The sequence below is a fragment of the Pipistrellus kuhlii genome, unplaced genomic scaffold (assembly GCF_014108245.1).
Source record: "Pipistrellus kuhlii isolate mPipKuh1 unplaced genomic scaffold, mPipKuh1.p scaffold_m20_p_4, whole genome shotgun sequence".
Lineage (NCBI taxonomy): Eukaryota > Metazoa > Chordata > Mammalia > Chiroptera > Vespertilionidae > Pipistrellus > Pipistrellus kuhlii.
The window spans coordinates 80,967,548-80,985,848 of NW_023425540.1; the positions used below are offsets into that span (position 1 = coordinate 80,967,548).

Consider the following 18,301-nt stretch of genomic DNA (forward strand, 5'->3'; position numbering starts at 1 on the left):
GTTGCAGGAATTCTTTATATGTTATGGATATTAACCCTTTATCAAATATATTATCAGATATATGATTTGCAAATATTTTCTCCTGTTCCATGCATGGTTGTCATTTTACCTTGTTGGATAAGTGTTCTTTGATACACAAGTGTTTTTAATTTTTAAAAATATATATACTTTTAAAATAGTTTTTTTTTTAAATTTCAGAGAGGCAGGGAGAGGAAGAGATAGGAACATCCGCGTTGAGAAAGTATTATTGATCAGCTGCCTCCCCCAGGCTTCCTATTGGGGATGTGCCCTTGACTGGAATGACACTCGGGACCCTTCAGTCCCAGGCCCTTCAGTTCCCAGGCCAAAGCTATCCACTGAGTCAAACCAGCTAGGGCTAAACATATATTTCTATTGATTTCAGAAAGGAAGGGAGAGATGGAAACATCAGTGATGAGAGAGAATCACTGATCTGCTGCCTCCTGCAGGCCTTCTGCTGGGGATCCAGGCCGCAACCCAGTCATAGGCCCTGACTGAAACAGAACCTGGACCCCCTGGTTCACAGGTTGAAACTCAATCACTGAGCAACACTGGCTGGGCCCACATTACCTTCTTAAATAGCCCTCTCTCACATTATTATTATTATTGTATCATCCTCCTCTTTTCAAAAAGATCGTCATGTTTCCAAGTGGCAAGTTTGATTCCTGCTTTACTTCTCCCCCTTCCCCCAAGTTAAGCTCCAGTGGGCCAGGGACCTAGTCTTCGGTTCATCACTGTATCCCCATTCCTTACAGCGTGCCCGGAAGATACTAGGAACCCAGGAAATATTTGTTCCCTGATTGGATGTCAGGATAGGCAGATTTCTTCTAAACAGAATGCGCCGCCTAAGCTAGATCGCCTAGCCTAGGGGACCTCGGAAGCCACGCCCCTCCCCTGTCCCTGGAAGGAGTGAGGGAAGCCCCGCCCTGGCCCCGCCCCCGCCGTGACGCTAGGTCACGTGACTGCGCGCCCGCGCGCCCCGTTCCCGGAAGTCGCCGCTGCGGTCTCTGTAGCTGGTGCCTCAGCCGCTGCCGCTGCTGCCGCTGCGGAACTCGAGGAGTAGAACGGCCGCGGCGGCCCGGCGGGCCCGGCTTCCGGCCACCCTACAGAATGGAGATAATCAGGAGCAGTGCGTGTTGTCCGTGCACCTCCCCGCGTCCCCACGGCCCCTTTCACTCGGCCTTCTAGGCCCCCGGATCACGGCCCGCCAATCTGCTTGGTGGGGCCGGAGGCGGAGGCAGCCTCTCACGAGTGTGCTCCCCTTTTTCCCCCAAGCCTGTATTCCTTTTGGGGCGCTTGTGCCTCTCTGTCCCGTGCCCCCTCAGGGCCTTGCTCCTCCCTGGTCCGTACACCCTCAGTCCTTGTCCCTTTCCGGCCCCTGCACCCCTTTAGGGCCTGGACCCTCGGTTCCTTGCATCCCCGCAGTACCCAGGCCTTAGGAGCTCCGTGGCCCTCCTCCCCTAGACCTTTAGGCGACTGTGGGCAGAAGGCCAAACCACCGGTTCTGAGCTTCTCGGTTTTTCCGCAGATTTTAAGAGTAATCTTCACAAAGTGTACCAGGCCATAGAGGAGGCGGACTTCTTTGCCATCGATGGGGAGTTTTCAGGTATCCCTCCCTCCTTGCAAGCTCTCGGCCGGCACCTCGCAGTGCGTGGCCCGGCTCCTCCTGACACCCTCCCTGCCCCTGACTTCTGCTTGCTGGCCCCCTTTCCCTGTGTATGGCCTTGGAAAAGTTACGTGAGTCAACATTTCCTCTTCAGGGTGTCAAAAGCAGGGAAGTGGGCTTTTTGATGGTTTGGGCTCTGAGGGTTTCGGATAGAATATGGCTTTGGTGCTGCTTAAAGCAATTTGACAGAGAGCTTCAGGGTTAGTTAGGGTCAGGCTTTTTGTGTGTGTGTGTGTGTGTGTGTGTGTGTTAGATAAATACACAACATAAAATTGACCATTTTAACCATTTAAAAATAGGTAATTGGCACTAAGTATTGATACATCCACATTTTGTGCAACCATCTCCACCATCCTAAACTTTTTCATCTTCCCAAACTGGAACTCTATATCCTTTGAACAACTCCCAATTCCTCCTCCCTCCCCAGCCTCTGGCAACCACTATTTCTATCTTTATGAATCTGACTACTCGAGGCACTGCCTATAAATAGAATCATACAATATTTGTCCTTTGTGACTGACTTTTGGGTTAGACTTTATGCATTTGTGGAAGTGTTCATTGCCCTCCTTGGCCTGGGTGTGTGTATGTGTATAATACTTTACCAACACATACAATTGCAAGGAGTTTTTCTTTTTGGATCAGATTCATTTTTTTTTTAGAGATTATTTTTTAAAGTGTTAAAGTTAATATGAACAGTGGACTTGCTTTGGTATAGATATCCATTTTCACTCTGATTTTACACATTTGAAAATTCTTCAGCCCCTAAAGGAATGCATGCTGAGAGTAAATACAGGGTGTTCCCCCAAAGTGTATATTAATAAAAGCTCATTTCTATTGATACTTTTAAATTTTGAAAATGAACTGTATGTTAATAAATACTGACTTTATAATCTTAAAGTGTGTATAGATTTTTGGGGGACACCCTGTCAGGCATCTTCAAACTACGGCCCGCGGGCCACATGCGGCCCGCAGAGGAGTCTGATCCGGCCCGCCAGGTTTTTTGGGTAGTGAGCGCAGCCGAGGTGTGGGTAGTTCATATAGTCCGGCCCTCCAGCTCTCTGAGGGACCGTGATCTGGCCCCCACTTTAAAAAGTTTGAGGACGCCTGCGTAAATCCTCAGCTTTAACTATACATACATGCCTTTTCTAGTTGGATTCAGTTCTCTGGGAAGCTAAGAGTTTTCACCAGAAATAATTTTCTCTTGACCTGGAATATACCTTTTGTTGTATAGATGTTACTTCAAACTGTTGGCCAGGGCTGGGACTCTAACAATAATAAACATCAGAATTTGTTGATATCAGATTATGCATTAAACTTTTGAAAGCAGTAAAAACTTAATCATAGATAATATTTTCTTAAACAATTCTTGTGTTTTGAAACCTATTTTAGACACTGGAACTGCCAATTCTGAAATAGAAACATTCGCATTCCTAAATTTGTTGTTATAGAGTTTAGCTTGGTCACCAGTGAAATGAATGCTGATTTTGAAAAAGTGAAATAAGGAGCACTTTGCAATACATGAGAATATAAAATTACAGAGCCACTGCATAGGCGACTGACATTTTTTACATTAGTATTTACTAACAAGTTAAAACGCTTTTATTTATTAAAATCTAGGAATCAGTGATGGACCCTCTGTCACCACATTAACCAATGGTTTTGACACTCCAGAAGAGAGGTATCAGAAGCTCAAAAAGGTAAGTGGATGTGCTAGACAGCCCTCCTCCATGTTGGTCCTCCTCACATTGAATTAGAGAGAAATCTAATCATTCAACTTGCACATTGACTTCTCAACCCGAGCTATGAAATGATATTTTAGTGTTGTTTAAAACAACAGCAAAAATAATTGTTTTGCTGGAAGACATTTTGGGAGAAGGTTTAGTATTTTTAGTGTTAATTTGATTTATAGGAAGTATGATGTGGTTATTTTAATAATTTGGAAGTAGACCTAATATGATGCTCTGGATGGTGGATAGCTGTCTAAATGGGAAGAACATGAAGAGATGTATATAAATAAATAATGCTTCTAATAAATAATCTGTAATCTGTTCTTAGACCCACCTCCATCGCACCCACGGATCCCGTAGAATTTCCTGTAACTCAGCCTAGGAATTCCTGCTCTAATTTCTGCCACTTCCCTCCTTGTCCAACAGTATTCTAGCAAAGTCAAATTTAGTAATTAGAAAGCCCACCTGATTGAGAATACTGTTGTTCACATAAAACATAGAGCATTGTTTTGACAGATGTTTTATTTCTCTTTTCCAGCATTCCATGGACTTTTTGCTGTTTCAATTTGGCCTTTGCGCTTTTAAGTATGACTGCACACATTCAAAGTAGGTTGTCTTAACAAGTGGTGGGAATGCTTTTGTCATGGCATAATGTAACCCCCTAAATCTCCTTGTATATCTTGTGTCCCCAGGTATATAATAAAGTCATTTAACTTCTACGTTTTCCCGAAACCCTTCAATAGATCCTCACCAGATGTCAAATTTGTTTGTCAGGTTAGTAACATAATTGAGGGTTTTTTCCCCCCCTGATATGAATTGCTGATGAGTCCGTGGGCTTATGTGGAATCAGAATTCACTTTAAAATTTGGTTCTGCCACTAATTTTGAGCTTTGGACAAACTTATTTCATCTCTGACCTTCAGTTTTATTTATTTTATGTTTTAATTTTTCCTTTTCATTGAATTTACTAGAGGCCCAGTACACAAATTTATTATATACCAGTTGGGGGCAGGGCCAGCCCTGGGGAGGGGCTGTGGATAGTGGGTTGGCTGGCCCTTTATAATCCTGTGTCTGGCTTCTCTTCCAGTAGCAATATAAGTTCATTTATGTCATGTCAACTTTCCTTTCTCCTGTGTGTAAGTAGTAATGCAGTTAAGAAAGCCTGAAGGGTAGGCTTCTGGGTGACTGAGTCATGTCACATTCTTTCTATAATGAGGTAGTATATAAGCAAATAAAATTGAGAGTTAATCTCAGGTATGCCTGGGGGTGAAGAGAAAAGATGAAGGTAATTTTAGTCTTATAACCGGTTTAAAATTTTTATTTATTTTTTATGACCTAGCTGGTTTGGCTCAGTGGATAGAGCATTGGCCTGCAGATGAAAGGGTCCCAGGTTTGATTTTGGTCAAGGGCATGTACCTCAGTTGTAGGTTCCTCCCTGGCTCAGGCTCCTCAGGGTGCATGCAGGAAGCAACCAGTGGATGTTTCTCTCACATGGATATTTTTATGTCTTTCCCTCTCTCTTCCACTCTCTAAAAAATCAATAAGAAATATCCTGGGGTGAGGATTAAAATTTTTTTTTAAAAAGTTGATTTTTAGTGAGAGAGGGAGAGGAAAAGAGAAACATTGATGGAACATTTCCCCTTCCATTTTCATAAAGAAATCATTAATGTAGAAAACCTACTCTTTAACCATATCTCTCAAGCTAATACTGTAATGCATTTAATGGGACAGTACGACAGTCTGGATTGATGGTATAATGTCAAAGAATAGTTCAGGAAAGGTAGTTCTCTGAGGGGTTAGAGTAAAATGATTAATTTGCATTGCCTATTCCACATGTGTCAAACACAAGGCCCGCGGGCCAAATCCGTCCCACCAGGCCTTGCAATGTGGCCCGCACCGCGCTGTCATCACTGCACTCCGCTGCGTTTCCATCACAATGACAGTTTATGACTGTTCAGTAAACCATTCGGCCCGCGATTTAGGCTGGATTTTAGATTTTGGCCCCTTCTCTGATTGAGTTCGACACCCCTAGCCCTATTCAATTCAGACTTAAGACAAGAGTAAAATTAGAGTAGCTATAGTAATATTTCTTACTCTTCAATCAGTTTGAGTAAGAATTTTGTGATTTTGCCATTCTTCTATACATTGTGTAATATTATTTACTTAATGTTTTTATTTAAATTTACTTAAATATTTCAACTCACCCTAGGTTTCAGATGTTTGTTGAATATCTTGTTACTGGGAATTTTTATCTATTTTGATCTTGAATGTAAAGAACATCCAGTCAAGATTTTGGGTTTTCAGAATCCCAACGGTAATTTGAAGTAGATACTGATATTTTATAACCTGCACATTTGAGCTACCTTAAAGTTGAACTGGGATGAGGTAGTATAAATATATTTTATTTTTACTTCTAGTCTCCTAGTCAGTACAGTGATCAGGAGAATATATGTTCACCAAGTAGTTTTCTTAAATATTGTGAAACAAAGAATATTTGTTTTATCTCTCTCTCTATATATATATAATAAAAGGCTAAGTGACTACCCGACCGTCCAACTGGCCGATACATCTGATGCACATTGAGCTATGGTGACTTGGCAGTGTCGGTTCTTGGGTGACACACCCAGAACCAGAGAGGAGGGAGCTCCATTCCTTGCAGGACCATGCAATCCCACCTTTGGCCGTGGGTTACATTGCTGTGGCACTGTCGGCCCTGAATCTGGTTTACTGCCAAGCTTTGGTGACTTCTATTATAGAGAAAGGGCAAATAGTGATATTAAAATTTTCTTCTAATTCATTTCCTTTCAATGTGCACGAATCTGTGCACCAGGTCACTTGTAAGTTCTAAAGGAGCCTGGATAGTTTTTTTGTTTTTTGTTTTTTTAATTAGTCTGGATAGTTTAAGTCAATTAATGGGTTGTTTGGCAGCCTGGGAGTAGAAATACCTTGTCTTCTGACTTTTGACATGTTGTTTCCTTGCCTGGTTGCTTATGTTTACTCACCTGAGTTACTTCTCCACTTCTGTTTACATAACTGCCATTAAAATCACTGAAATGTATGTCCTGTTTACTCTTGTTTCAGAGCTCAAGCATTGACTTTCTAGCAAGCCAAGGATTTGATTTCAACAAAGTTTTCCGCAATGGTAAGATTATCTGTGACTTATCTTTAGAACGTGAAAGTGTGGATTTGGTTGAGAATTATCTTGTTGTGCTTGCTCTCTAAAAGAGAATCTCACATCTTCTAGGTTTAAAAAAGTTTTTTTTTTTTTTTTTTTTTTTTTTAACTTAAATTATACCATTAGTTGTCCTGGTTTCTGAAATCCATAGTTGTTTTTTTTTATTTGTTTATTTTTTAATTCTTACCCAAGGATATTTTCCCCATTGATTTCCAGATAGAGTGGAAGGGAGGAAGGAGGGGGGGAGAGAGAGAAAGAAAATTAATGTGAGAGAAACACATCGATTGGTTGCCTATCTCATGTGCCTCTACCAGGGTTGGAGAACCTGCAACTGAAGTATGTGTCCTTGACCAGGAATTGAACTCGGGACCCTTCTGTCCCTGGGCTGATGCTCTAACCATGGCCAGGGCAAGTTTTTGAAACCTTTATTGTGCTTTTCCCCCCAAACCTAGTTACCCATGAACTGAACAAGAGAGTAGACACTACTTAACTGGCTCTAATGAAACCTCTCAAACTGCTGATTTTATTGAGTAAAGCTTACTCATAGTTTATTCTATGAATTAATTACTTATACATAGTTAATAACATAATAACATAGTTATTCATAATTTGTTCTATGTGACTTATCTAAAATCTGTGGGGAATGCTTTCCTGTTATCTTTCAGTAAGACAAGTAGTATGGTATAGCACTTTAAAAAGTAACTGTATTTCAGTAATCTGTAATGAAAAACTCCCTTTTCCTATTGGTGTTGTTTTATCACTAGAGATGGTTTCTCTTGTTTCTCATGGGAGAAAAAAAGTCTGGGTAGACTGTACAATCATGATGGCTAACTTGCTGGTGTGATAGGCTGCTGAGCACTCTGAATAAAGGGACCGGGTCTCATTCCTGCCCGTGTTGCCTAGTATGATTCCTCCTCTTCATCAGGGGGGAGTGGCCATTAAATATCTAATGAGTGCATGTCTGATATTAGAGCATACAAGAGTGGTTTTCCTTCTTTCACTCATTTCCCGAACATTGTTTGGAAAACCTGTGGTTTTTATCAGCATTATTAAGCACCTGCTGCTGGTAAGGTCAATAACTCCTTTTACTGTAATTATTTCCCTAAATTGTATTCTTTCCCATGGTGAATGTAGAATTATTGAGTAAGGTGAGGAAGGAAATTTTTTTAAACAAAAGTACTAGAACATAGACTTTAAATAAATTCACTTCCTCTCAATGTGGTCTTCCTGGGAGGCCTTTAAAATGCATGCTATGTTTAGTTTTTTTTTCTTTATTGATTAAGGTATTACATATGTGTCCTTATCCCCCATTGCCCCTCACCCCCATGCCCTCACCCCCTTGGTATCTGTGTCAATTGGATATGCTTATATGCATGCATACTAGTCCTTTGGTTGATCTCCCTCCCTTACTCTCCTCTGAGGTTTGATGGTCTGATTGATGCTTCTGTGTCTCTGGATATGTTTTTGATATGTTGTTTTTTAATTGCTTCAGTGGTGCTGTATCTTAATTTCTATTGTTGATTTTGACTTTTGGAGATAACTAAAAAGTATTGGAGCCCAAACTGCTTAACATAGTGGGTAAACCAAGTGGGTAATACAATTTGGATATGTAAAATATATATTTTTTTCTTTTGGCTCATACTTAGTTCTGAAAGCCATTATAAAATACAAGTCCCAAATGTAGTTAGAACACTTTATTGGCATAAGCACAAAATTCTTTTTAAGGAATTACTTTAACCAGACTTATATGGATGTAGTATAGTTTCCAACTTGATGGTTTTATTTTCATAAAAGGAGAGAAACAGCCAAATTAGAGTGTGTCTCTTTTTATTGTTTTGTAGTCAGAATAATTGGGATATTTTAGTCACAGATGGATCAGGACCCCCAGGCCATATATTGTTACCAGGATTTTTTCTTCATGCTGTTGTTGGTATTCTAAATCTGATATAGACCTTCACTTTTCTTCCTTATCAGATCTTTCCAGTCACTCTTTGTAACTGCCAGACCCCTTTCTCTTGGTAGCTTTGTCAGAAGTGTATTGACTTCCTTTTATGAAATGGAACCAGGTGACTCCTTGTTAATGTTCTCCCTAAAGCATCAAACAAAGGTCATTTTTCCCAGCTCTCTGTTTATACCTTCAGCCAGGCAGTAGTAGGCATCCTTGCTTCCCCATGCCACTTTCAAACCATTTGAATTTTCTCTTCTCAGGAGCTACAGTTTTTGTCAGGACTGTCACCTAGCTCTGCCACCCCTCTTTCTGCTGACTTCATGGGCATAGCATTCACTGACAACTTTGGCTTATTTGTCTTTCCACTCCTACCTTTCTCCTCATTCTGGGTGAACTCTGCATCCACAAGGATGACCAGCAAATGCTCTGTCATACTGTTTCTTGATCAGGTGGTCAGTAGTCCTTGCCTCTACCTCCCTTAGCCATCTACTCCCTTGATAGCATCATGGGTCTTATCACCTACTCCCAACATTTCTTGTTGAGAGCACTAACTTCTGTTCTTCCCATTCACTTACTCCAGTACCTTATTTCAGCAATCTGTTGACCTGCATTGCGTTTTCACCATCAGTATCCTTCCACTCTCTTGTTCCACTCTCCTGTTTTTACTTCCCTCCTTATCCATGTGGTGCATCATATCCTTCCTTCCTTCCCTCTCCCTCCATTGCACTTACCTAACAAAGTCTCAACCCTGGTTGGATCTGACTATCCACCTTCTCTGTTTCTGAACATCTGAATATTTCTGGAAAACATAACACATCTGAGCTAATTCGTTACTTTAAATTCATGATCACAAGCTCCAAATAAACATTCATGCCCAAAAATCCTACTTTATTGACTTAGAAATTCCCTTTCCAGCTCTCTCTTTTGTTTTTTTTTACAATCTCTTTCTCCAAACTTCTCACCCTGTCTCTGCCTCTCGAAAATAGAAAAAAGCAGAGAAGAGCTGCTACAAGTTCTCGCCACCAGACTCATGTCTGGACCCAGCCTTCCTACTTCTGTTCTTTACAGTGAAGAGGAGTTCCTGCGTCTGTCAACGGCTAGTCCCTGTCTCCTTGTCAAGCACTGGCTTCTCCAGTTTCCCCTTCTCTTTTCCTGAATTATTTTCTCTTCTCCACTGCATCATTCCTGTATATTTTCTCAAACTTTGAACTGAATTTGGTAATTTCAGTTTCTTCTGTAATGAATGTAGGCAATAACCTTAGCAGTGTTGTTATTTGTTGACAGATGTGATTTAATTCCATCATTCTTTCTACAAAGTTTGTTAGTATCCCATGGCTTTTAAAACCATACATATCCCAATGATATCTAAATTTCTTTCTCAACACCTGTACCTTAATGATTTTATATATTCAGGAGGTAGCTTTTAGTTTTCATCTTTGAAGCCTCAATCCTATTTGCCTAGTTTCCCCCCACCTCATTAAGTGGCACTATCATCTTCCTAATTGCTTAAATTTAATAGCATCATTTTTTATTTTGCTCTTTTCTTTATCCCTCATCTCTAGTATATCAGTAGGTTTGTCTGTTGTATCTTTAAAATTACTCTTCCCATCTTTAGAATAGCCTAAAATATTCTAAATCTGTAATACTGGCCTTCTGCCTATCCTATATAATAAAAGCCTAATATGCTAAGTGTTGGACTGTTCAACTGTTTGACCAATTGCCATGACGTGTAATGACCACCAGGGGGCAGACACTCTGACTGGTAGGTTAGCTTCCTGCTGGAGTCTGGCCAATTGGGACTGGGTGAGACAGGCCGTACATGCCCTGGAGCCTTCCTGCCGTCCCTCCTCACCCTGATGGTGCACCAGTGGGGTCCCTCAGCCTGGCCTGCACCCTCTTGCAATCCGAGAAGCCTTGAGTGATTTCTGAGAGCCGGTTTTGGCCCAGTCCCTGCAGGCCATGCACCGGGCCTCTAGTTTTATAAATAAAATTTTATTAGAACACAATTGTATATTACTCATTGTATATTACTCTTTTCATGCCACAAGAGCAGAGCTGAATAGTTGCAACAGCTACCCCCATACATCCCACAAACTTAAAACATTTACTACTTGTCCCTTTAAGAAAAAGTTTACTGATCTCTGATCATCTCTTGCCTGGACAATTATAGTGGACAATTGCTTGTAGCACTGACTTCCCTACTCCAGGTGATCTTTTTAAAACATGAGGCAGGTAATTTAGTTACCTTGTTTAAAATCTTCTAATGGCATTCCATTGCTTTTAGAATATAACAAATTTTTACTGTGGCCTGTAATCTTGCTCCATTCTCTCTCCAGCCTAGTGTCATGCCATCTTCCTGTTCTTTGTGTTCTGGCCATACCAGCTTCCTTGCTGTTTTTGGAATAGTCCATGCCATGTCCATCCTCAGTACATTTATATTTACTTCCCTGCTGGAGATACTCTTTCTTTTTTTGTATATCTGAATCATTTTTATGCTTTGTGCCTCAATCACAGTGGCCTTCTCTGATTATCCTGGCTAAAGTCATTTTATTTACTACACAGTAAGATGCATCTAATTTGCTCACTGGTAGATTCCCTAGTGCCTCATACATTTCCTGAAACAACGTTTAAGTGCCAAATAAAATTTTGTTAAAAGAATAAGTGGCCGAGACCGGTTTGGCTCAATGGATAGAGCGTCGGCTTGGGGACTGAAAGGTCCTGGGTTTGATTCCGGTCAAGGGCATGTACCTTGGTTGCGGGCATATCCCCAGTAGGGGGTGTGCAAGAGGCAGCTGATCGATGACTCTCTCTCATCGATGTTTCTAACTCTCTCTCTCCCTTCCTCTCTGTACAAAATCAATAAAATATATTTAAAAAAAAAAGAAAAAAGAATAAGTGAATGGAGTGTATGAATAGAAAACATATTTCAAAATCATTTGCTTTTTCTATTTTTTTTTTTTTTTAGATATAGTTAAATTAGGCCTTTCTTGAGTATTTTAGTCTCTTTGGTTTGTTAAACAATTTTCATGTTAACACAGTTACTTCTACTAATACATTTTTCTTAAAAACTATGTTTAGGAATTCCGTACTTAAATCAGGAGGAAGAAAGACAGTTAAGAGAGCAGTATGATGAAAAACGTTCACAGTCCAATGGTGCAGGAGCTCTGTCATATGTGTCTCCTAATACATCAAAGTGTCCTGTGACGATTCCTGAGGATCAGAAGAAGTTTATTGACCAAGTGGTGTAAGTTCATAAACTGGAACCAAATATGCATTGTGTAATGTGTATTGGGGGCAGGACTGACATCTGTATCTTGAACCTGTGCTGCCCATACATACTACTCACAGAGGTGTGATGTTGTGATTGGCAGGATTTAATTATGGCATATCTGAATGTGTGTGATAACAGCACATAGTAAATAGGATTCTGTTTACTATACTTAGACTTGTCATGTCACTGTGAAGGCCTTCTGCAAAAGCCTGGTAGCCACTGTCTAGTTCCTCTGAAGGCAGAGCAATGAAACAGGCCCATCCAGATGTTTGCAACATGTTCATGTGTTTTTCTTTCACAGTGAAGTTTCTGATAAGCCATTGTACCATTGAAGGAGTGTCTAGGCTTTTTTAGATTACTTATCAGTATAACTGCTTTACTAGAAAAGTAAAAATTTAAATCATTTGTATGGGTGTAGCCTTGAGTTGTCATTAATTTATTGAGAACAACAATAAAAATGAATAAGCCAGAATAAATTAATTTTCTTCAAGCCTTATTGTGACCTTATCCCTTAAAGCAGTGTTTCCCAAACTTTTGACATATGTGTACCCCTTCTATAATTTTAGTAACGCTGAGTACCCCTTATACTCATGAGAAGGTAGAATTAGGCCCAGCTAAGCACGGTGCAGTGCATATCCCCACCAAACTCTTCCCGTACCCCTGCGGGTACGCGTACCACACTTTGGGGAACACTGCCTTAAAGGTATTGACATTCATGTTTTTATTTTAACTTTTCAGAGAGAAAATAGAAGATTTGTTACAGAGTGAAGAAAATAAGAACTTGGACTTAGACCCATGCACTGGGTTAGTTGCCCTGAATCTTTTCACATCTTTTTGGGGAAAGGTAGATGATTTTTGACATGTGCTGTATTTGGCCTTGGTGAACAAAATAGCTTCAAAGGCATGGAGCCATGGAACAGATTGACATACCTCAGTGGGGAGGGATGGGGGAGACGGGAAGAGATTAACCAAAGAAATTACATATGTCATAACCAATGGACACAGACAATAGTGTGGAAAAGGCCTGGAGTGGGGCAGGAGCTGGGAGGACGGGAGTGAAAGGGGGGAAAATTGGAGGACATCTGTAATACTGTCAACAATTACAAAATTAAATGAGCAATAGAAAAAAAAAATAAAGACAAAACAAAACAAAAACATTTTCATAAATAGTGTTTTGATTGTAGTCATACTCCCAAAATTTAAGCACTAACTTTAACATTAATTCAGTGGGTATGATAATATATAGAGACACTGAATGAGAGCTTTGTCTCATCCTGCAAAGGCTTAAACTGTTGTGGAACTTCGGTTTAAGTTATGCTGAAGAGTGGCATAATTGTTTTAGTCTCGAGGAGTACTTAATTTATAAAGGCTTCAGAAGAGAATTTACTCTCAGGCTACTTCTATGCTTTTAATTTTTCTGTGGTAAAAAAAAATAAATAAATCAGTGTTTCAAAGAGTCAGTAACTTAAACATTGTACTTTTTTCTTTGTGACTAGTTTCACAAAAATGTTTAAGTGCATCTGTCTACTTTAACTCGATATAAGCCATAGGAAGTAAAACTTCGGTTAGAAGGGAACTCCAACCTCTTCTATACAGGTAGTACAATAATATTAAAGAACACTTTGATGAAGGCAAGTGGTAAAGAATCCTCACACTTCAAACGTCCTGCCCATTTAAAAAAAAATATTTTTTATTGATTTCAGAGAGGAAGGGAGAGGGAGAGAGAAACAAACATTAGTGATGATAGAGAATCATTGATTAGCTGTCTCCCACACACCTCCTACTGGGAATTGAGCCCAAATCCTGGGCATGTGCCCTGACTCCCTGGTTCATAGGTCAGTGTTCAACCACTGAGCCTCATCTACTGGACATTCTGCCCATTTGCATATAACCTGTCACTTTTATTGAAGTTCTTAAAAAAATGTCTTTCCCTACTAGTGCTTGATCAATTAGGATTTTCTTTTAATAAGCCAAGACTAATGTCTTTTCTCTTGTTTTTATAGGTTCCAAAGAAAACTAATTTACCAAACTTTGAACTGGAAGTAAGTGTTTATATTATATACAAGAATTCTGTGAGGGACCCAGGATTTAAAAGTGCAATATAATCTTTTAGCTTTCATTTCATTTATAGAATTCTACTGTACTTGGTGATTTGACTATTTTAAATTATTGTGCAGCACTTTATTTTACTTCTTCCTGGGGTGTGGGCTCATTTAGCAGCTGAAATATTATGGACTATGTTTTGTCATATTAATACTTATTTCATATTTAATGATTTAATTAAATTATAGTTATATTAGTTGCTGTCATTTTCTCCTCTACTGATGTGATGTGTTCTTCCTTTTCTTTAGGTATCCCAAAGGCATTCACGTTGAGACTTTAGAAACTGAAAAGGTAACCTCAAGCATTATCCAGGGCTAATAAACACATGCAATGGTTCATTGATATGTCAGAAGTCGGAATTCACTTCTTGGCCCTGCTATTTATGAGCTGGGTGACCTTTAGCAAGTTCTTTAACTGCTTAAAGCCTCATTTTTCTCATTTGTATATGGGCATGGTAATGCTGATCTGTAATGCTTTTTTATGCTGATCCAGTAGGAGTGAGCAGGCTTGTGAATTTGAAAGCATGCAAATGTTAGTACATGTTCTAATTAAAGCATTTCTGTTATGTGGACAAGCAAAATTAAAGTTTAGAATTTAGGCCATAATTGTATGCATAAGTATTGTCATGTATCCCCAAGGTGTACTGACAGAACTGTGATGGGTAATGGTGAGTTGATGATGTGTTCCTTTTATAAAATTTTAGGATTTTAGAATTTAGTTGTTGCTCTGAAGTCAGATGTCAAATTATATAAAAGACTAGAGGCTTGGTGCACAAATTTGTGCATGGGTGGGATTCCTTGGCCTGGCAGGCAGTGGGGGCTGATCAGGGCCATCTCGCCCAATCCTATTGGGGCTGGCCAGCAGGGGATAGGGACTGTGGGAATTGGCTGGGCATAGAAGGTTGGCTGTGGGAGCGCACTGACCACCAGGGAGCAGCTCCTGCATTGAGCGCCTGCCCTTTGGTGGTCAGTGCATGTCATAGCAGCCAGTCAGCGGTGGACTGGTCATAAAGGTCGCTTAGGCTTTTATTTTATTTATTTATGTATTTAAATATATTTTATTGATTTTTTACAGAGGGGAAGGGAGAGATAGAGAGAGAGATAGAAACGTAGATGAGAGAGAAACATCAACTAGCTGCCTCTTGCACACCCCCTACTGGGGATGTGCCCGCAACTCAGGTACATGCCCTTGACCGGAATCAAACCTGGGACCTTTCAGTCCGCAGGCCGACGCTCTACCACTGAGCCAAACCGGTTTTGGCTCGGCTTTTATATATATAGATTAAGTGAATTAAGAAACAATCTTGCTAGAAATATATCTCAAACTTTGACATAGAAGATTTTATGGTGTGTTTAATTGATAAAAAATACACTATATGAGGAAGAAGATATCTGACAAATTATTAGAAAATCTAGGATTTTTTCTATGTTCATGAAATATGATGTACGAACTTTATTTTAAAACCAACTGTTTAGATGCAATATAATTTCTTAGATGTTTATCTTGAAAAGTGTCTTATTCTCACAGTCTGTTGATATTTTTTTATTTTTTAAAATATATTTTATTGATTTTTTACAGAGAGGAAGGGAGAGGGAGAGAGAGAAATATCAATCAGCTGCCTCCTGCACACCTCGACTTGGTATGTGCCTGCAACCAAGGCACATGCCCCTGACTGGAATTGAACCTGGGACTTTTGAGTCTGCAGGCTGACGCTCCATCCACTGAGCCAAAACCGGCCCGGGCAATAATTAAAAAAAAATAATTTTTTTGTTGATTTCAGAGAGGGAGGGAGGGAAAAAGAGAGAGAGAGAGAGAGAGAGAGAGAGAGAGAGAGAGAGAGAGAGAGAGAGAGATAAAAAGTTCAATGATGAGAGAGAATCATTGATGGGCTGCCTCCTGCACACCCCCTACTGGGGATCGAGCCCACCACCAGGGCACCGGAATTGAACCCGGGACCCTTCAGTCTGCAGGCTGATGCTCTATCCACTGAGCCAAACCAGCTAAGGCTGTCGATACTTTTAACTGTGTTGGATTAATAAACCATGGGAAATTGTCATGAAACACAGAAGCAGGATTTTAGTTTGTAATGCATCAACTCAACTTTTGGTGGCATTTAAAAATCCTTTCAGTGTTTTTAGCTCATGAAAGACATGAAGTGATAAAAATGATAACTTCTCATGGTAGCAGAATTTGGAATTTTGTGGGTCAAGTTGCTTCCAGAAAAGTGTATGTTGGCTTTATGTCTTTTAGAAAGAGCGATACATAGTTGTCAGCAAAGTGGATGAAGAAGAACGCAAAAGAAGAGAGCAGCAGAAACATGCTAAAGAACAGGTAATTGAGTTACATTCATTTCCTTCTGATGGTAAATGAGACCCAAAAGAAATAACTTTCTCTATATTTATAGATCATTTGTTGCATTCAATTTAATGATTAGTTTCCTACAATAAAAAAATTGAATTGGTAGGAAAATCTAGAATAGAACAAGGCAAACTTAAGTATTTAGACCTAGCCAACAAAGTGAGTCTGATATGGTTAACCAATCTTCCCTTGTATGAAGTCGTCTTGAAAAAAGTGTTTTTGATTATCATTGGGATTATGTGTCATTGGCTTTCATTGACTGTTAACTAATACCACTATGTCTGATTTCAAGCAAGTTACCAGTTTTACTACAACAAAGTTTAGAATATATGATTTGACAGATTAGGATGATATGGTCGTATTTGTGTTGTTGGAACATCATCTTGATTGCTAGAGAATGGATTTGAGAAAGACTAGAGGCAGGGAGGCCTGTTAAGCTGTGGTATAACATAGCTGAGATATATCAGTGATCTGGAATAGGGTTCTTAGTAGTAGTTTTGGTGAAATCTGGAGATATTTAGAAGGTATAATCAGTGAATTTGTGATTGGATGTATGTGGTGAAAGAGGAAAAGAGAAGGAAGATGCTGATGCTCAAGCTTGACATTTGAGCAACTGGGTAGACTGATGTCAGTTCACTTAGACGGAGCGGGCTTGAATGATATTGGTGGGGGGACACAAGTGAAGTAGGTTTCTTTTTGTGTGTGGGTACATGTCAAACTGACATATAAGGTAGGGTCACATCTGACTGATTCAACCAATAAAGACACAATAAACCATTTTTAGATTTAGATGTTTTATTACTTACATAGAGAAGGAAGCTCAGCCAAAGGTGCCAGCTACATGTGGTCCTTGTTCCATACACAAAAAGACAACTGAAAAAAAAAAAAAAGGGGCCAGATGGCTGCCACATGAATTGTGGATACTCCATTATTAAGGAACCAATTCTAGATTGCAGCCAGGTGCTTTGATATTCTGCAGCTCTCTTCTGACAAGGGTAGGCTGGTGGTGGTGTGGTGGTGAGGCAGCAAGTCCCAAGCCTCATCGGAATCTGGGAGGCCGTGAGAAACGATCTCAGCCTCCTGGGACAGAGGGAGGTTGGCGGGAGATGGCATATTAGCAACTCCTTGCAAGCTTCTGCCTCCCATCCTTTCTTCCTGGGATGTTTCACCAAGATGCAGATTACTTGCAGCTCAAGCCTTCACCTGTGTGGCCTATTTGGATTTGTATGGGGTCACCAGGGTCTTTGGGACATCCAAGGGTAGGTGTCCGTAGGCAGAGTTGTCATTCTGGAGCATAGGACAGAGGTGAGGGCTACACTTGATTGTTGTTGGCAGAGAGACTGGGACTGGATTAGAGTACATACAGTGTGTAGGAGGAATGAGAAGAGGACTTAGTGTAGGATTCTAAAGACCAGCATTTAAATGATAGAAGTAGAAAAATGCACCAGGAGGTTATTGTGACACAGCAGCCAATGGGAGGGAATGTTTGAAGAAGGGGATGTCAACAGTGTCTGCTACTCTAGAGAAGGGTAAGGATATGGTTATTGGGTTTAGTCTTTGGGATTGTTTTTCTTTAAAAAAAAATATATTTTTATTGATTTTTTTACAGAGAGAAAGAGAGAGGGATAGAGAGTTAGAAACATCAATGAGAGAGAAACATCCATCAGTTGCCTCCTGCACACCCTTCACTGGGATGTGCCTGCAACCAAGGTACATGCCCCTGACCAGAGTCGAACCTGGGACCCTTCAGTCTGCAGGTCGATGCTCTATCCACTGAGCCAAACCGGTTTCAGCTTTTTATTTTATTTTTTTATTTTTAAATATTTTTTCCATTTTTTAAATTAAGGTATTATATGTGTACATATCTTACCATTGCCCTCCTCCCCACTCCCATACATGCCCTTCCTCCCAGTTTTTCATCCATTGGTTTTGCTTATATGCATGCATACAAGTCCTTCAGTTGATCTCTTATCTTCCCCATATTTCCCTACCCTCCCTGTTGTAATTTGACAGTCTGTCTGTTGCTTTACTGTCTC

The 18,301-nt window shown here is 40.1% G+C and overlaps 1 protein-coding gene across 2 annotated transcripts in view; it reads left to right on the forward strand.

Moving 5' to 3' along the window:
• Positions 1–986: 986 nt before the first annotated feature.
• PARN (poly(A)-specific ribonuclease) overlaps positions 987–18,301 on the forward strand; it is a 126,664-nt gene continuing 109,349 nt past the window's right edge. For both annotated transcript variants that reach the window (XM_036409803.2, XM_036409804.2), the window contains exons 1-11: positions 987–1,147; positions 1,547–1,624; positions 3,302–3,381; positions 3,950–4,017; positions 4,104–4,185; positions 6,492–6,552; positions 11,612–11,777; positions 12,543–12,608; positions 13,808–13,846; positions 14,156–14,198; positions 16,158–16,238. In XM_036409803.2, coding sequence (XP_036265696.1) covers positions 1,129–1,147; positions 1,547–1,624; positions 3,302–3,381; positions 3,950–4,017; positions 4,104–4,185; positions 6,492–6,552; positions 11,612–11,777; positions 12,543–12,608; positions 13,808–13,846; positions 14,156–14,198; positions 16,158–16,238 — 783 coding nt within the window. In that variant the 5' untranslated portion in view covers positions 987–1,128. The remainder of the gene's footprint in view (positions 1,148–1,546; positions 1,625–3,301; positions 3,382–3,949; positions 4,018–4,103; positions 4,186–6,491; positions 6,553–11,611; positions 11,778–12,542; positions 12,609–13,807; positions 13,847–14,155; positions 14,199–16,157; positions 16,239–18,301) is intronic.